At 43.3% G+C, this 20257-nt stretch overlaps 1 protein-coding gene across 1 annotated transcript; it reads left to right on the forward strand.

Moving 5' to 3' along the window:
• Nucleotides 1-1930: 1930 nt before the first annotated feature.
• Nucleotides 1931-19805, forward strand: ALG6 (ALG6 alpha-1,3-glucosyltransferase). The gene is made up of 15 exons (XM_069023610.1): nt 1931-2006; nt 3998-4106; nt 6983-7067; nt 8850-8939; nt 9620-9708; nt 11388-11470; nt 12121-12185; nt 14022-14207; nt 14413-14548; nt 16518-16603; nt 16973-17057; nt 18104-18174; nt 18463-18531; nt 18972-19170; nt 19339-19805. The coding sequence occupies exons 2-15, from the start codon at nt 4025-4027 to the stop codon at nt 19531-19533; spliced, it is 1521 nt and encodes a 506-aa protein (XP_068879711.1). The 5' UTR covers nt 1931-2006; nt 3998-4024; the 3' UTR covers nt 19534-19805.
• Nucleotides 19806-20257: the final 452 nt, after the last annotated feature.

The following is a 20257-nucleotide window of genomic DNA, read 5'->3' on the forward strand; positions in this document are numbered from 1 at the left end:
GCATCACAGTGCTCCCCGGCCTTGCTGCTTGGGGAATTCCGGGCATGGAAAATCCTGGAGGGGAGAGTGGAAGGAGAGGAGAGAGGGGCTGGGAGAGAGGTGCTGAAATAGGAATCTGCCCTGGTGATTCTCCCCCGGGCTTAGGCTGGGAATTCACTTTGCATCGCGTGTTTGCAGTGCCACAAACCAGCCCCAGCTGCCGTGGGTTCAGGAGGTGTAACTCTGTCTTCTAAGTTACTTTGTAATTGATGAATTTCTAGGATTATCCTTATTTTACAGACTTGTCATTGACATCCTGTCAAAAACCCTGAAATGGACGCACTTTACCTAGCAGAAATATGAATGAGTAGAACAGATTAGGCAAACTGTGTAAAATTCCATGGTCATAATCCGCTGCTTCCCACTGGATTATGGCTCCAAACACCTTGGCAAGCCAGCTCGGTGTGATTTTTTTACCTTTATCTGTTTAAGACAGCTTTCAGTCTCTTCACACCATCCCACATGAGGCAACACCACAAGAGACCGAAATTATGGCTGGTGTAAGAGGGACGAGGATGTCCAAAGAATTTGCACTCAAAAATGGTTGGGATAGTGGGAATCAGCATCCTGCATTGGAAAAACATCAGGGAAGAAAAGCCATCTCTGGTGTTATGCAGAACTATATTTATAGTGCTTATATATTTTAAAAATAATCTGCACATCTGAGAAAAATAATTTATAAATCACTTCGTTTTCCAGTAATCTCTGGTTACTTTAACGTTTCTGTTGTAAGTGATCAGGCATTTCTTGGCCACATTCGCTTTTTGTAGCAGTTGTGTTTAAATCCATCACAACTTTCAGCCCTGGGATTCCAGCCCAAGGAGAGCACTGCTACCAGCTCACCTGGCAGGTGTGGCCCTGAGAACCTCAGTATGTGGTGTTAGCTTTAAGAATGATCAGTTTTCTATTCAGTTTCGTGTCCTGACCTCAGTCAGACACACAACCAGAAGAAAAGGCCAGGTTGGATGGGGTTTGGAGCAACCTGGGATAGTGGAAGGTGTCCCTGCCCGTGGCAGGGGTGGAATGGGATGATCTTTGAGGTTTCTTTCAACCCAGACCATCCTGTGATTCTCTGATTGCTGTTATGCTCCGTACTTTGTCGAGACCTTCAAGAGAATGAAAGGGGGTGAGACAGAAAGGTTGTAAAAGTGAGGCCATCATGGAGAGGTTCTGGAGTCTTCCTCACTGGAGGTGCTCAAGGCTGTCCGGACAGCCCTGTGTGCCCTGTGCTCTGGGATGGCGCTGCCTGAGCGGGGAGGTGGCACCAGATGACCCCACTGCGGTCCCTTCCAGCCTGACCGATCCTGGGATTCTGTGCTATGGGCTTTATGCACCAATAGCTTCCCAGATATTGTCTCAAAGCTGTAAAAGCTGAGGAGCTGCTTCCCAGCTACCTGGCATGGTAGATGAACATGAATCCCAGAATGGTTTGGGTGGGATGGGACCTTAAAGCCCATCCCGTTCCACCGCTGCCATGGCAGGGACACCTCCCACTGTCCCAGGCTGCTCCAAGCTCCATCCAGCCTGGCCTTGGACACCTCCAGGGATCCAAGGGCAGCCACAGCTTCTCCGGGCACCCTGCGCCAGGGCCTGCCCACCCTGCCAGGGAACAATTCCTTCCCCATACCCCATCTCTCCCTGCCCTCTGGCAGTGGGAGCCATTCCCCCTTCTCCTGTCACTTGTCCAGAGTCCCTCTCCATCTCTCCCGGAGCCCCTTTAGGCCCTGCACGGGGCTCTGAGGTCCCTCCGGAGCGCTCCCCGCTCCCGGAGCAGACCGCAGCTCTCCCATCCCGGCCCCATCCATGGCGGAGCGTCCCTGAGGCGCTCCCGGCTCCCGCCCCGCGCACGCGCAGAGCCCGCCCGGAAGGCGCCGCGCAGGCGGAAGCGCGCGCGCCGGCCCGAGCCCGGTGAGAGCCCGCGGGCGGGACGGGCTGAGGGCGGCAGCGGGGCCGAGCGGCTGAGGGAGGTGAGGGCTGCTAGCGGGCTGTGGGGGCTGAGGGCTCAGAGGGGTGAGGGAGCCGAGGGAGAGCGGGCTGAGGAGACTGAGGGAGCCGAGGAGACTGAGGGAGCCGAGGAGACTGAGGGAGCCGAGGGAGAGCGGGCTGAGGAGACTTAGGGCGCCGAGGAGGCTGAGGGAGAGCGGGCTGAGGGGCAGCAGGGTCCGCTGGTGGCCGGGGGCAGCCCGGGTGGGCTCGCAGCTCGGCTCCGGTGTGAGCCCCGCAGCGCCAGCCCGTCCTGGGGGCTCTGAGGAGGCCGGGGCAGAGCAGCCGGGTGAGCGAGGTATTGAGAGCGGGGGGTGATACGAGGAATAAAGGCATCTCCTGACAAGGATTAGAGGAACAGTAGAGTTATAGACAGGTATTGCTGCAACAAATTAAATCCTTCGTTCAGTGTGTGCGTTTTTCAGCTGCTGAAGTGTGTGCTGACATCTAAGTTATATTCAGGGCCGTGCATCTATGGCTGAGTTCTCTCAGTCTCCCTGGGCCAGGAGTGGGTGGTTTGTATTGATGTTACTTATTTGAATCATCATCGTAGGCAGTGTGGAAGGATAGTGGGTTTTTTGGAGTTTTTTTAGCTGTGATTTTTACCTCCTGCTTACAGGTGGGATCTTGAGAAACCCTCAGGTGTTGCACATCCAGAGGCAGAAGGTGAAAAGTTTGGGATTGACCAAACCAGCTTTATCATCCCCTAAAACATATTCCTTGTCTAACATTGTTCCCCACATGCTACCAAGAATTAAGAGTTCTGTGCTTTCTAATCTAATGAAAGCATGGCTTTTTGTTATAGGTAGTATGGGATAGTTATTAAAGGTGAAAAACAAGTAGGAAAGAATATTTTAAGAGGCACTTGTGAGAGCTGAGAAAGAGACTCAATATCCCAGAAAACAACTGTTATTCCAAACATAGGGAATGGCAGAAGTAAACGAGTGGAACAGAGGTGGGGGAGTCTGTAGGTGAGGCTGGTGTAATGTAATAATTAAGAAGATATAATTAATTAATGTTGTGGCAAGATAGAAAAGAAGGACAGATGTATCTTTTATTTGGATAAAAGTGGCTCCCCTGTGAGTCAGGCACAGGTGAAAACATGCAAATATCAGTGTTCACCTTTCTACCTATTGATGGAGATCTGCTGCCACAGATTTATAATATTAATTAACTTCTTTTTTCCCCTTGGCAGTGGTGTTGGGTCATACCTTTGTGTGAATAATTAATAAATACGGGTGGAACTGGAGTAGAATAACCTAAACATGCCTTAGATGTTGCTTGTCTGTTGCTAAAACTGCAGCTCAGTGCTTCTGTTGGGTGGGATTTTTATTTTTGGTCAGTTACAAGTGTATTAAAGTGACTTGAATTCAATATTGCCTTTTCTTCGAGGAAAGTCTGTGACAGTTGTACCCTTTAAGACTGGAGTAGTTTCTTCCTCACTTTTTCCCTAGTTCAGACTGAAATATTTTTGATTCTTTGGATCAAAGTTTGCATATTCTATAGTTAGTGGTTTGGTTTTTAATTTTTTTTTTTTTTTTGCACAGAGCAATATAATAATTTTCCTGTTTCTTGATTTCTGAGTTTGATGGATTTGACAGATTTGGCAATATTTCTTACTTGTACTGGATCCTTAGTGTGGTGAAATAAGCTTGGTGGGACATCAGCTCTGCTGCTTTTTTGGGGCAGAAGGATGGGGAATGTCTCCTGACACTGACTAACTTCTGAATAACTTCTGTTCTGTTTAAACCAGCAGCGGTGCCTGTACCAGATGTGCACTTTGCATAACCTGGCCGTGGTGCTCTTAACTGAGGAAACAAGTGGCATAACTTGGTACTGGGACATTTACTCGCTTTTTAAACCCCTGTGCTTGTTAATAATACAGGGAGTTATGAGTGGAGGAATTGCACAGCCGGAATGCCTGAGGGACAGAAGCCTGGGTGGGGCTGTAGCAATGTTCCTGGTGTGTTTGCAGGTCCCTGGTGTGTCCCAAAGCACAGCCATGGAGAAGTGGAGCCTGATGACAATCACGGTGTTGCTGGCACTCACCGTGCGCTGGGCTGTGTCCCTGGGCTCCTACTCAGGTGAGGCACCTGCAGAGGCTGCAGCAGCCTCAGGGAGGGGGATTATGGGGCTGGTGATAAATGAAAATAAATATTATTTATTGCTTAATTTTTTTGCTTGTATTTATATAAAATCATAAATAGGAAGCAATGTGTTATTTCAACTGTTGTTATCTTTTAGTTCCTTTTGATTTCCCCCAGGATTCCTTTTTCTTATTTTTTGAAGTGTGCAATGATTAACATGACTGTTTGGAGCAAAACACTGAAAAAAACCACCTTAACTTTTTTTTTGGGTGGTGCTGGGGATGGTCAGTTATATTTTAGGTTGACTATCTGGCTGATTTCCCCTGTGCCCTTATTTGCAGAATATTGCAGTCTAATTGTACAATTTTTTAATGTTATGCTTTAAATTCTGTAGCAGATATAACCTTAACTTATATTTAGCTAATCCTAGTGCTAATGAAGACAGTGTAGAGGTGACAAGGAGTGAACAATTACTCTGCTTGTAGCTGTACCTCCTTAAACTTGTTTACAGCAGGAGCCAGAGCTACATCCTGTTAATGGATGAGTTTTTCTCCTCCCTGTGTCAGAAGGCTTGCAAAGAATTAGCAAGTTCCTTTCCAAGCCTCCCAGTTCCATTCCTACACTTGGAATAAGCTTGCACAAGGCTTGGCCTCTGCAAATTTAAAAAAAGATAAAAAATGAACCATTATTTTCAGTCCTCATCAGCCCAAAGAATCAGAACCTCAGTTAAATTCTACTCTGTTTTTTTTGAGGCAATGGGGACCCTCATCCCTCGAGTAGCTGGAGCTGCTCAGGAATATTCTGGTGATTTTAAACTGGTAATTCTGGGTTTCATTTACTTGAAGAATTTGCTTGAAGCTGAACTGCATTCCCAATTGTTTTGAGTTTGCTTTCTCAAAATGCCATTTCTGAGAGATCTGTAGGTAACTGCAGTTTTTACCCATCTCTAGGCATGAAACACCCTGTCTTTAGGCATACACTGAATTTCTCTTGCATTGCAAGAGGATTTATTTAGAATTCCGTTGCTAACTAGATTTTTGTAAGTTGATTTAATTTCAAACCAATCAAGATTGTGGAAGAGAGTCTAAAATAAAGCCTGAGCTAAAATAACAAGTTTTAAATCTTATTTCCTCCACAGTGCTCATATAACTGCTTTTGGAATAGGAAAAGCTGAATCTGATCCAGTCCAGCAAATTATTAAAGCTTAACTTCAAGCACTGGCTAGCTGTAAAAAGACAAACCCCAGTGTTAGAGCTGTCAAACACATAAATCCATTTGGATTATTATTCTTCTTTTTGACTTCATGCAGACGTGATGAACTTTTAATTCCACCCTCGTTTACTGTACAGTCTTGGATCTCAGTCTCATTCCCACCCTGTTCCTTGCCATCCAGCTTGCTTTTGGATCTGCCTCTGGAATTAAATGAAAAAGCAGGCAGCTCATACCTGGTTTTGAAGGGTTACCATTAGTGATGACCTAGTCTTGGAGAATTATTGAGGAAAAAATTGGTTTCATAGTTTAATGCATAATTTTTTTAGTGCACTGCCAAACTCCTGCTAAATACAGGTGTTGGAAGGAAGCTTCAAACCCTTAAAAAGCCTGCTTCCAGGTTAACAATAAAACCGAATAAGATCTCTACTTTTAAGGTATTTGTGACCCTTTTAAAATAAAATATTCCATTTTTATTAATTTTTAACTCAGTTTGTCTGTATATCTGATGCTTGCTGTAGATGGAAGCTAAATCTGCATTGTCATACTAACTGATCAGTCTGTATTTGGCTTTTTATCATCAAACCTTTGGATTAAAATCTCTTTTGATCATTCTGAAGACAATTAATTTTTTTCATTCCTTTTTTCTCCTAGAGATTGAGAAATTGATATACACGCAAACACACACTCTAAAATTTGGCTAACATCTATTTTGTATTTCAATAATCAGATGGCAGATTCTTTGTTCCACTGGATTTATAGCTACAGAATTGACACTGATAAAACTCCAGTGCTCCAGTGACCTCACTTACTTGGGAAACTTGAGGCTGAATGTGTCACAGAGTGGAGATAATGTGCTCTCTCCACCACCCAGGAAGAAATTAGCAGAGATAAGAGCTCCTTTCCACTTTCTGGGAATAAATTGCACGTTCCTGGGCTTGTGGGATTCCCACAAACATAGATCATGGGAAAAACTAGAGATGGCTTTCCCATATTTTAAAGAACCTCTTAAATCTCTGTCTGGCTCATGTCAATATTTCACTGGGAGCACAATCAGTCCAGTTGCTGTTCTCAGTGATCAGAAGTAAATAAACATCTGGGAAGATGCTCAGCATGCTGCCATTATCAGAGTTAGTCTTACATCGAGGGGAGTATTTGACATCTGAAGTATTTGAATTGATAAAGCTTTGCTTTTCCATGAACAGGGCAAATAATAGTATTATCATGATATTGATAGTAAGGTACCATGACATGGCTGAAACACAAGTGAGAATATTGACAATTATCACATACCAAAGGAGTGCAGCAGTTCCCACAAAATCACTGTAACATGTCCATTATGTGCATTTTCCTAGTTCAGGGAAAGTACCACATTTTTCATCTGCACTTGGAAATGATTTTTTTTGTCAGATGAGGAAGGAGTTCTTCACAGCAGAGTATCTTGATAAATGCTTATTGCAGAAATCTCCAGGAAGCCAAAAGAACACATAACCTTTTTTTTTTCCCTCTGTTAGACTGCATGATGAGGTCTCTATTTGCTCTCAATATAGAGGCATGGAGAATAAAATTGGTAATGTGTTAATATGCAGTATATACCTGGGGGAAAGCAATCTCTGTCAACCAAGTTTTAGTAATTTCCTAAATGCTGTGTCCTCTCCTTTTAGGGGCAGGAAAACCACCCATGTATGGAGACTACGAGGCTCAGAGGCACTGGCAAGAAATCACCTACAACTTACCCATCAGGCAGTGGTAGGTTGTGCTTACAAAGGGAGAATGGAAGGAAATCCTGGTTGTATTTTACACCTCTGAGCCCATTGTTCACACCCATGATCCATGAGATTTTTAGATGGGTGGGTGCCTGGAATCTAAATGTAAAGGTTTGGAGCTTCATTTGTACAGGTCACTTAAAGCAGAAGGAAAATTATTCTAAATATTTTATTTCTTTTTACATTATTGCTAATATTCCTTAGAGCTGGCATGAAACAGTAAAAATGTAGTCCATATATGTGCTACAACTCAAATTGGAATATACTGGAATTCCAGGTCATCTTCCAGCAAGGACAGAGGTGTTGTGTGTGGTGTAACTTCCCTGGCTGTCTGTTGGGGAGCAGACTAATCTGACAAAATAGAGAATTAATTCACTTGTGTTCAGTAAATACACCTGAACTCTGCAGATGGCTCTGTGTAGTGACCTCAGACCATCCTGTAGTTCCTATATTTTCATTTTTGTTCTCTTTTTTTCTGGGATATCCAAACCCTGACTGTGCCAGAGGTGGGACGAGAGGTGTTACACAGTAATGGAGTTGGCAGCTTTGATCCACTCTGTTACTCTGAACTATATCTCCTTAAAATTAGGAGTTATAGCAGCCAATATTCCCAGGCATTCCCAGGGGCCAGATCAGACACTGTTGCAGGCTGAGTTTAGCTGCCACGTGGGCACCTTGGGCTTGTATTTGCTCTCTGGTTTTATAATGTATATAATATTTTATTTATAATTGAAGGGTTTTTTGAGTTGGATCTGCTTTGGAAATGGATTCTCTAATACAGCAAAGTCCTATTCAGTCTTGGGTGTTTGGAATAGCACATCTTGGCTGACATGCAAGGGATTGCATTCTAGAATTTAAATATTTCTGGTTTATATTATTCTTTACAGTCTTGACATTATTTGCTAAAGGCTACTTTAAGAACATCCCTTCTTATTCTCTGCTAATTAAAACTCTGAAAGCTTCCTTACTAAAAATTACTGGATATATAAGGATTGTTCTTCTTTTCTTATTGAAACTATGAGTTTATGGAAGGTAAAATGAAAAAAAATAAACTCCCAAAACTGGCAAGTTCCCTGAAAGTTGCAAACTGTGACATTCTGCATGAAGAATCTGCACTGCCTTGGCAGGGGCAATCTTGAATTGTAGGATAAGAAGCAGAGATGCAACTCAGAGAAATATGATTTATCATCAGTTCAGAAGACACTTCAGGCAGCTCATAAAGAATTCAAGAAATATCATTTACTATAATAAATGTCAAAAATTGGCTGCATTTGAAGCGAGGAAGTGGAAAAGCCAAGAGCCTGCCCTGTGGCAGTGGGAGCAGCCAGTCAGTGTTTCACTGGGAGATGGAAAGGGGCTGGTCCTTACTGTTGGAACTTTTCCTTGGACAAACCCCTCTGTTGTCATTTGTCACTTTGTTTTAACTGCTGCCACAGAAATCCTGGCACCACGTAATCACAAACAGGAAAATCCTTTTCTTTCCTTTCATGTGCTCCACCTGGGTTTGGAGGTAGAACCAGGAGTTTCCCTCTCCACTGAAGTGAGCTTTAGCAGCTTTTTTTTGCAACCACAAATGTGTGAACTCTGAATCACTTTTACTGTTGTTTTGTTGCTTGAGACTTATTTAATATGAAGTAAAAATAAGTGGATAAAGAAGTTGCCACCTTCTGTTTTGGATTTGGAATACATTTAATATTCAGCCTTTTCCTTGGGCCAAAACCAAGCTGGAAATGTAGTCTTTAAATTGAATTTTATTCTTTTCTAGGTACTTCAATACAAGTGATAACAACCTGCTGTACTGGGGCCTGGATTACCCACCTCTCACTGCCTATCACAGTTTTGTGTGTGCTTACATGTAAGTTCAGTGTTTTAAATCCTGTGTTACATTTTTCTTTCTGCCAGCTCTGTAAATTTAGATGTGACTTGGATATTCAGCTTTCCCTGGAAGCCACTGCTGGATCTGTGATGCCCAGGGAAAAGTGCTGTAGGAAAAGGGGGCATTGCCTGGGAAAGCTGTTGTGTGTGCAGAGCCCAAGTGACATTTGATGAGTGGATATCATGTAAATAGAATTCTGTTATTGGAATACTTTTTCCACAAGGGCTTTGCTGCTGTTGGAATGAGACTTATGGAATAAGAATGTAGGTTAAAGTGCACAGGCACAGCTATGTGGGGCATCTATGTGAACTGTAAATGGTTTATATTTAATACTTAAGCATGAAAGGTATTTACAATTGTTTTTTTTTAAAGTCCCTAGAACCAGACTGGAGGTGGTTATCTTGTCCTAATAAATATTGTATTCCATTTTTACTGTTTCCAAAGGTTATTTTTTTTAAATTGTGAAACAGTCTATAGTGTAAACTGATCTAGTGGTGAGGAAAAGCTTTCATTGATCACTATTGCTCTCTGAAATATTTCGTCTCATTCATCTTAATTCTTGGAATCTGCTCCTGTGCATGTCATCTTTATTGCTGCAAGGAGTGTAAAGGGAAATGAGAACTGTCTGCATTTTGATGTGTCTGTACTTTGTTTTACAGTGCAAAGTTAATAAATCCTGATTGGGTTGCTCTGCACACATCTCGGGGCTATGAGAGTCAGCCCCATAAGTTATTTATGCGTACAACAGGTAGGAAGATTATACTTCCTTGGGATCATCCTGCACATTTGTCTTGCTTACTAATTCAGCATGTTTAATATGCAGCTTCTCTGTCTTCACTGGTTTATTCTCAGTTTTTTAATTGGGTGGCTTTGCAGGTCCTTTTCTGAGCTAAATTCCTGCATTATTTCCTCTTCTGCCATCATTTGTGAAGCTGACAAATATAAAATATAGAAACAAGTTTTCAATCCAATTAATTAATTAAAAACTAAAACACAGCTACTCTTTGTAGCATAGACCCATTTTTTAATTTTGAAAATAATATTCTTGTTTTCCCTTCCATTCTGACAAATACTCTTTTTATTTTTAGCTTCACTTGGTTTTTATTGTAATATTATTTTACATGTAGCCTGGCATTTACTGACTTAACAACCTCTGGAGGTGTCAGAGATCTTCATTAGGAGCTCAAAGGCAGAGATATTTGATATTATTACTGTGAGCAACAAAGTAATAATTTATTTTACTGCTTGTATTCTAAATTTGTCTTACACCATTTGATTGTTTTGAACTGCAAACAAATGCAGAAAAAGATTTGTACCATAATTTGGTAGCTGTAGCAGTAGGACAGCAAAGAATGTGGCCAATGAACTCTTGTTTCATGTTACTGTTTCTTTCATTTAAAATGTCTTTTGCTTTTTCTAACACAAAATGCTTTCTGATTGCAACAGCAGAATTTGTTATTCATCAATAGCTTTTCTGTACTTCACAAACCTCTCAGTCTGCTCTCTGGTAATTGATTGAATTGAAAAAAAAATAAAAATCACTAGAATTTAATTATCCTTGAAATGGTCTTTATTAATTTTGAAATCAAGTCACTTGACACAACACTGATGGATCTGGAGAGCTGATAAACACTTTTTAACAGGAGCCATTAGAAGAATGCATTAAAATAATTCAGGGTGGTCAATGGCAGCTTTATTTTAAGCATCAGTGTATTTGTTTTGCTAACACCTTGGGTATATTTGTTTAGTTGTGGCTTAAGCTGACAAAACAATTTATCCCTGGATAACTGAAATATTTAAACATATCCTCTCCCTCTTGGAACCACTGCACATTTGCTGAAAGGGGTTTGTAGAAATAATCTGAGTATTTTCTTGAGTTTTTAAGACAACACTCAAGAAGAATTCACCTGCTGAACATACCCTGGGCAGGGGAACCTGCTGGCTCTGTTTTCTTGTCCCCTCTCTTACAAATCCTTGCTGTAGGCAGGTGATCAAAGCCAAATCCCTGCTTTCAGTGTCTTTATCCCCATCACTGGTAATTCCCACAGAGATTGGGATCATCTGGAGTTGCTTTATTGTGCCCCCAGCCTTCTCTGTCCTATCCCACAACCTGGGTCCAGTCAGGGCTGATTTCTTTGGGGCATTCCCAAATGCCTGCCCTGCTTTTGGCATGTGAGGAACTACAGTGTGACTGAGGCTGTGCCAGGAGCCAGGACAGCTGAACACGTGGAAGCTGCAGCTTTGGGACATCAGAAGTGAGCCTTAGAAACATTAACAAGATCAAATTCTGTAGACCTGTTTCTTTTTGTCCTTTGAAGTAGAACTGCCCAGTTTATTTCTGATATTTTGATGTTTATTTGCCTGTGTTTTTTCTTTGTCTCCTCCTTGTGGGAGGATTCTAATGGAAAATTAATCTTTATTTTTCAGTGTTTGTTGCTGATTTGCTGGTTTATATCCCTGCAGTTATTTTATATTGTTTTTCCTTGAAAGAAACATCTGCTAAAAAAAAGGCAAGTACCTGGTGTGTGTAAATTAAACAAAGAAAACACTGTTAGAACAGGGTAGAAATGTAACCCTGAGTTAATTAACACCTAGAACGCCCTGATGGCTCCCATGTAAAACTGATGACAATCACTATAGCTCATATTATAGGCTTTTCACTTAAAAAGATTTAAAAAGCCATTATTTTATCTCATAGCAATTATTTTAATGCTTTCAATAACAAGGTGCTCTTAAGTTTAGTAGCCATGAACTTCTGAATGATGTTTTTCCTTGAATTTATTACTTGAATAGTAAAAAAATAATTTGTGGTGTGGCAGGAGGAGATGTGGGAACTGCTTTGTCTTGAACACTCCTTACAGTAGACTTTATAATAATAAGTCTGAGTTTTGGAGTGGTTTAAGATAGGTGTGGGTGATCTTTGAGCTATTGTAAAGGGCAGGCAATATTCAATATTTTCTCATTTATGGCAAATCTTTATCCTTTTTTATTTCTTCAAAATCTTACAGACAGATGATTACTTGTGGAGAATAAGATTACTACATACAGGATGCACCTTGGAGGGGCACATTTTTGTCCTGGAGAAGGAGAAGTTCCTCTGTCCAATGCCTAATTTGGGACTAATTCTTTTTCCCCTCTCTTTTTTCATCCTTTTTTCCAGGTTTCCAGTGCTCTCTGCATCCTGCTTTATCCAGGCCTCATCCTTATTGACCATGGGCACTTCCAGTATCCTTGTTCTGCAAGGAAATGAATTTCTGTTTATGGAATCACTGTTCCTTAGCACTTGATAGGGTTCTGCCCACCCCAAACAGAGATATCAAAGGAAGCTGTAAGTCTGAAACATATTGGAGATAAAAATTATTGATATTGGCACAAATCAATCTGAACATGAATATCATTCTTCCCATGCCTCCAGCTCATCTCCCTGTCAGTCACTTCCCTGCAGGCAGCATCAGTGGTGCTGTGACAGTAAGGAGAGTGATGGGTTGTGCTCCTGTGATTTGTGTGTGCAGAGGGAATCCCCTTAGATCTTACTGGGATGGCAGAGCAGTGTCAGGTGGAGCTGTGTGAAATGTTCAGCTCTATAAAACCTCCCCTGCTGCCTCGGCTTCACAGCTCAGGGAGGTGAGTTCAGGGCTGACTGGTCCACAGTGGTGGTGGACACCTTCACAGGTGGGTCTGTGTTAGTAGCAGTTCTGGTTTTGTTGTGGTTTTGTACACAAACAGGCCAGTGCTGTCAGCTCACCCCGTGCTGGGGTGCTGGAGGTGTAGCAGCTGCTGTGGAGGCAGGGATTTACTGCAGATTTCTGTGCCAGCCCTGCCACTCTGATGTGACCAACGCCACCCTCTGAGCAGCTCCAGGAACGCAGAGATTTGTTTACCCTGAGCTGCTGCACCTTTGCAAGATCAGGGTCTCAGTGTGAGTTTGCTGATGTGAAATCAATGAGGTGTCAAATGTACCTGGTGATGTGGAGTGGGAAATGTGAGTGGGCCGAGAGCTCTGTGGGCAGTCTGGATGTGTTGTCACAGCTACTTAGGCTGACAGAGGGAAAACAAAATATTGTGACATTTCTGACAATACAAGAAATACAAGGGGATGGAGTGACAGGACAGGAGGGAGTGGCTTTCCACTGCCAGAGGATGGGTTTGGATTGGATATTAGGGAGAAATTCCTCCCTGTGAGGGTGGGCAGGCCCTGGCACAGGGTGCCCAGAGAAGCTGTGGCTGCCCCTGGATGCCTGGCAGTGTCCAAGGCCAGGTTGGAGCAGCCTGGGATGGTGGAAGGTGTCCCTGCCCATGGCAGGGGGTGGGACTGGGTGGGCTTTAGGGTCCCTTTCAATTCAAACCATTCTGGGATTCTGTGTCTTACTGGTTTATTTAAGTTTTTCAAAAAACAAATAAACCCCAAAGCCAATACTTTGTTGCAATTTAATAGTAAGTGTAGCTTAGTCTCTTCTAAACCTCTTGAGCCTGGGAAGCTCTTTTCAAAGTCACAAGGCAGTAACCTTGTTTTTAGCAACTATTACTCATTGTTTGAGCAGAATTAGCAGCTCAGGGAACTGGTCATGGATGAGGGTGCCTTGTGAGTGTAAGAGAATCACAAACCCCTCAGAAGTCCTTGAACTAAATTATACATAATTTGAACACGGACATATTTGAATATTATGCACGTATCTTGTGGGAGCTGGAAGGGGAAGCCTGTGAGAGCTTTATCTTTAATCATGTAAACACCAAGAAGAAAGTGTTGGTTGTTGCAGAGAACTGTCACTGCCACCAAAAGCTGGGTTGGCTGAATAGACATTACATGTGTAATTAACACACACAGAATTTGCCCTTGGTTTTGTCTGGGCAAGTTCTGAATCAAACCTTGGAAATACAGAAATTACACTTTTCAATGGAAGTAAAATTATCTGTGGGGGCAACAGAGTCACAACTGGCAGTGTGTTCTTAAAACTAACGTGGCAAAACTCATTTTACAAGCTATTTCTGCTTCCCCTCAGGGCATTAATTGCTGCCTTCCAGAAGTGAGATGTGTATCTTGTCCTTGACATAAAAAACCATATACAACTCAGTGAGCCTTGGCTTGGCCTTGTGGGCTGTCCTTTGTTTGTCCCGTGACTGGGACCTCCTGGGCTCTGTGGCGTTTTGCTTGGCCTTAAATTATAAGCAAATGGAGCTCTACCATTCCCTGCCCTTTTTTTGCTATTTACTTGGAAAGTGCTTCAAGAAGGGACTGAAAGGAAAGGGGTAAGTGGCTTTAAAGTGTTTTATCTTCCTCAGGAATCAGCCTGGGGCGGGGAATGGGATTGTCCTTATGTGCATGTGGGCACTCTTGAGTTCCTTCTGTGTGAGATGCCTGGTGTAACGTGTTCCTGTGCTGCACAGTGAGGATTGCTCTTGACTTCTGTGCAGCATTCCTGGATTTCTCTGGTGATGTGCTGTCCTGTTGCAGGTTGGTGCTGTTGGCTAAACTGGCAGGGACAGTGCTGTTGTCCTTCGCTGCCTGCTGGCTCCCGTTCGGCACCGACGTGGAACAAATCATGCAAGTACTCAGAAGACTCTTTCCCATTGACAGAGGCTTGTTTGAGGCATGCATGTTTTCTTCTCCCACCCACTGCCCTGTCCTGTATTCTTAGATCCCTGGAGAAACCTTCAGCCTGACCTTTAGGATTTCATGGGGGAGACACGGCACAGGGCGAGTAACTCGAGACGGCTTCTTCAGCAGTAGTTTCTTGCCAGTTATTTAATCCAGTGTTTAACCCCAGCTCAGCTGGCATCTTCCAGGATATTATACCAGTAGACAACACTTATCCCATCATCAAACCCATACTTCAATCCATACATTTTTCCATTGAAATAGATTCCATAGTAATTGACAGTGTCAGAAGATGTATAACCTTGACAGTCAACAGCTTCAGCCTCTGGAGTTCTGCTTCCCTCTTTTCAATGGGATTAATTATTTTTTTAAAATAATTTTTAAATGGTGTTTTAGATACAGCCTAGAACTTCCTTTTTTCCCCACCCTGTGCAGTTTCCACAATGTTTTCCAGAAGTTTTAGGCCTCTTCTGGTTTTGGTTTTGCTCAGGTTGTGGACACGCCTATGCTGAAGGTGCTGACCCTTAATCCAGTCCCTCAATTCCTCATTTACCAAATGGCAGTGCCACAGGAATTTGGGATAAAAGAAAGGGTTCTCATCTCCCAAGTCACAGGGAGTTGTTGGTGTTTTAAGTGGGGCACGAGTCAATATTACACTTTTTACAGCAGATGCTCAACTTCAAGCTTAACCCAGAAAATGAAGCTTTGAATTTCCAGGTTGTCACAGGAATTAAAGCAAATTCTCACGTAGTTTGATTAATCTTAATTATTCTTTTAATCTTTTTTAGATGTAAATAATATCACAGCTGGCACTTATTTCTTCAAAAGTTAATGCTGATGTACCAAAGGCAGTGGAGGTGTTCTTAGTGTGTTCTCTGCTAGTTTGTTTTAAAATCCCCAACAAACACCAAACAACCCCTCCAGAAAAGACACCCCCCAAAAAAAACAATGACCCTTTTCCTTGAGAATGATTTAGAATTTATAAAGGAATCATTTTGCTCACCACACCTTTTATTCAGTACCAAGTTTAAAAATAAAATCTGTAAATGACAATAACCAATGAGTCCAGAAGAGCTGGAGGATTTTAGTCTAATATTAGCCCAAATATTTTCTGAGCTGCTCAGGGCAGTGACTTGCTGGATGCTGATGGAGATAAAATGAGAATTTGTCCACGTAAGCAGCGCTCAGTAACTTGGCCTGGGGTGTGACAGGTTCTGTGCAGTTCCCATTTGCAGCCCAGGGTGTGACAGCTCCCATTTGCAGCCCGGGAACACTTGCTGATGGCTGGAAAATCAGCCTGGCTGTGAGGAGGAGGTCGCTGCTGCTGCCAGGGCTGTGTTCCCCGGAATCCCCGGCAGATTCCGGGCGCTGGCAGCAGGGACGGAGGGGGCTCAGTTGCTGGTGGGAGTCGCCTCCGTGGGGTTGTGTCTACACAGCTGTGCCCCCAGCAGCTGTCTGGGGATGAGTTTCACCAGCAGGAGAGCTGCAGTTACAAATTTAATTTTGAAAGTGATCCTAGCACAACTGCTAATGTCTTTAGAGTTCTTGATTTATTGGAGGTTAACTCTGTCAGTGCTAGCGAGCAGCGAGCACAGGCACGGGCAGGTACGACAGCACAGAGTGAGAAAGGATTCACACGTGCCAGGGTTTACTCAGGGACAGTGTCAGGGCCTTAGTTCCACAAAATGTCTGGTCTCATGGGTTAAGTCATTGTCTCTTGTGCTGAAGAACTATTTCTCACTTACTTTAGAGCACGTTTTAATTGGGTCTCTTGAAACTTTCTGTTTTTGAAGAGCAGAATCATCTCCAGTACATCTAAGAATGTGATGTACACTTGCAAGTGTTATTTGCACTCTCATGGTAGAAACCCAACAATCCCCACCTCCCAAGCCCCATTGTTCCCACAGACATGAGTGTAATTATATATAATTATCACTGATTACCTTTTTATTTCCTTCCAGGATAAAGTAGCCAATATTTGGTGCAGTCTAAGTGTCCTTATAAAGATAAAGAATGTAATATCCCCTCGAACTCAGCTGAAACTCAGGTAAGACGTAACTGGAGTGCTTTAGGCAGTTTTTATCTGCACTGTTTTTTCCAAGAGGAGTAAATTTTCTTGAATTGCATTCTTTCCTATACTGTATATTTCTCCCAAGTGATGAGGGAGAAATGTTAGGAATATTTATGACTGAAAAATTCCCTGCTTGTTTATATAGTGATTTAAGTTGCTTGATTAAAACTGAGTTAAAATTTGCAAATTCAAAGAATTCAAATATCTTTCAATGCTTTTAGAAGTCAGAGCTCCCAGTTCTGCTCCTTGACTCAGTGAAGAATTTGGGTATGGCTCTGCAGAGTGAAGTGTTAATGGCTGTAGCCACTCATGTATTAAATCTGTTTTTCTTCCCCAATCCTTTAGTTTTGCTGTAACATTCCTGAGCCTGCTCCCTGCCTGTATCAAGCTCACTGTCCAGCCTTCCCTGCGAGGGTTTAAATTCGCCCTGGTGAGTGTTTGCTTTTCACTGCTCCCTGTTTGATATCCACCACAAGCACTGGAGTGCAACCAGCAGTGCCAACAGCAGTTGTGCAGGGCACAGAGGGTGGGAGCCATGAAATGCTGAAGGAATTGGTTAAAAAGGGTTTTGCTCCCACAAATCCAGGGCTCTGACCTGTCCTTTAAACCCACATTTGTTCCTTAAGTTCAGTTTTCTTTATTTAACCCCATATTTTTATTACCTTCCTCTGAAGAGCCTTTAGAAGATGCCACACACATTTAAACCTCAGATAGAATTGGGATTTCTCCTCTTTTTGTTTGGCTTCCAAAGTGCCAGTTTTTCTTCCTTCACTGGCTGCAAAATTCAATTAAAAAGTCCCCAAATGGACATTGTGAGCTCATTAGTGGTTTGAAAATATAATGATCCTATTTTCCAAAATGTTTGCCTTCTCTTAGTCACATCATTGAATTGAAGCACATTGCCATGACTTCCATGCAAAACCAGTTCTCCTTGAAATCAACATTATAGGGAGCTGGGTCCTAAGTTTCAGAGTTACAAACTAATTTCTCTTTTTAATTTTATCACAACATTGCCTAAAATGAGTATCTATCCTAAGAACTGCTTGGCTTTACGGCCTGTTTTTGTTTGGTGGGGGAATGAAAAGACAATTTGTTTACTTTTTGTATTGGCTGCTCACGGTGAGGAGCAAAATTTTGTGTCAAAAGTGGGAGTAATTCTTACCATGAGTGGGATTTGCCAGTGCCTGTGTGTGGGAATGTTGTGATTCTCTACTGGGAATGCTCTTGTCAGGGAAGTTGAGCAAGAGGGAGGCTCTGCCTGAAGGACTTTGTGACTAATTCTGGATAAACTTTTAAACACGGTGGTTTTGGTACACGAGGGTGGTTCCAGGAGCTGCTCTGGAGGAAATGCAGCAGTTAATTAGAAAACTCAGCTCGTTTAGCTGCTGCCTGTCACAGAGCCTGTGCCAGCAGACACCACAGAGGGCTTTGCTTTGCAGTCACACGGACTGACACATCTCTGCTCTCCCTCCTAAGGTCAGCTGTGCCTTGTCATTTTTCCTGTTCTCCTTTCAAGTCCATGAAAAATCTATTCTTCTCGTGTCAGTGTAAGTAAATTGTTTTCCTGTGGATTTATTTTGATCTTTTCCTCATCTTCTTACTGCATGCTGCTTTCACTTAGAAATACATCAGATTGTAACAACTCTGCACATTTGCTTTTCTAATGTAAATTTGTAAATGAAGGTGTGCAAGTACAGCCAGGCTGGTCTGTCCTTTCAGTGGTGGCTGTGGGGACAGTCACCAGCACTGCTATTCCATGGGGATGTCCTACATGGACCTGGGAGTGCTGTTGGATATGGGAATATTTGATAACCTTTTTCTTCTTTTCATCCCAGCCCAGTCTGCTTAATCATAAATGAAATCCCCTTTATGGCCACGTGGTTTCTACTTGTGTCAACTTTCAGGTGAGCTGGAAACTATTAACAGAGCTGGAGAGGGATTTTGGACAAGGGATGGACAGACAGGACACAGGGAATGGCTTCCCAGTCCAGAGGGCAGGGATAGATGGGAGATTGGGAAGGAATTGTTCCCTGGGAGGGCGGGCAGGCCCTGGCACAGGGTGCCCAGAGCAGCTGGGGCTGCCCCTGGATCCCTGGCAGTGCCCAAGGCCAGGCTGGACATTGGGGCTTGGAGCAGCCTGGGACAGTGGGAGGTGTCCCTGCCATGGCAAGGGGTGGAATGGATGAGCTTTAGGATCTCTTCCAACCCAAGCCCGTCTGCGATTCCATGATAACCCTGCTCTTCCCTATTCTAGTAAGGATAAATATATTTCCTTCTTTTCCCCCTTTTCTGCATTCTCCGAATCCCCCCTGGAACGCTGCTGGCCCTGGCTGATGCCCCCCAGCCTGCTGCCCCTGCTGCTGAAGGACGGGCTGCTCCTGGCCTACGCCGTGACCACGCCCGCCTTCCTGGCCGTGTGCCTGGCCTCCTTCTCCATCCTGGAGAAGACCTCAGCAGAGGACCTGCAGCTCAAGGCCTTCTCCCTTTCCCTCAAGGGTTACGTGTCCTGGTTTAAGTCCTTTCCTAGGATTGTCAGGAGCCTGGTAAGCAAATTTTATTCCTTCACCTCTTACGTGCAGCTTTCCCCAGCACTGAAGTACCCGTGGAGGGGGGCTGTCATTTCTTTGTGCCGTGTGGAACAGTGCAGAGCACCCAAGCAATGAAGTGACAGCTGACCTGTCTGAGGTGTTCCATCATTCCTTGTCTTCCAGTTCCTTCTGTCCATGTCCCTGATAGGAGTCCTGTCTGTCCTGAGTGCTGCAGTGCCTCCTCCCCAGAGCCTCCCAGATTTATTCCCCGTGGCCGTGGCCGTTGTTTCCTGCCTGCACTTCCTGCTGTTCTTGGTGTATTTTAACGTTGTGATACTCTGGGACTCCAAGAATAGAGGGCAGAAGAAAATGAGTTAATGAAGCTGAAGCTCCAGGACTGAGTGTGCTCAGTGAGAGGTGCCAGCACTGCAGAGGAGCCTGTGTGTGATGGACACAACTGCTGGAACCCCAGGAAAGCCAGGAAACACCTTTTGGTTATTTAAACACAAAACAATCAAAGACTGTTCTAAAGGAGAAATATTTTGAAGAGCATTGGGAATGGGATTTGGTTTGTTTTCTCTGGAAGTGTCACACTTTTGTTACCATTTGTAAACCTAAAATGCCTAATAAAGGACCAAATTTTGAATTAATGCTAAAATACTGTATTAGCAAAAGTAGCATTAAGTTTTCTCCTTTCCCAGCATAAAAAGCATAAGGAAGTGCAGGGAAAGTAGAAACTCGTGCCTGGCAGCACTGAAGCTGTGGTGCTGAACTGCTTTATGACACAAACCTGGTTTGTGGCATCAGTCACTGTCCCCCTTTGCTGGGGGTCAGCAGCTCTGATGTGGCTCTAAAGCTGCTGCAGCTCTCTCTCTAACAGGACTGAAAAGCCACAACTTTTGGTTCTACTGCAATAAAAGCTGAGGTGCTGCAGTGCAGTTTGAATAGAAAATACCCAAACCCCTTATTAAATTGCACAGCAATTTGCAGATGTAAACTGAACTCAACTCTGCAATTTCTCCCTGGGCACAGCTCAGCCTCCAAAGCCAATAATTCAGAGAATACAAATTGATTGAGTAATTATAAACATAACAAAGCATGG

Source organism: Aphelocoma coerulescens, chromosome 8, assembly GCF_041296385.1.
Source record: "Aphelocoma coerulescens isolate FSJ_1873_10779 chromosome 8, UR_Acoe_1.0, whole genome shotgun sequence".
Taxonomy (NCBI): domain Eukaryota; kingdom Metazoa; phylum Chordata; class Aves; order Passeriformes; family Corvidae; genus Aphelocoma; species Aphelocoma coerulescens.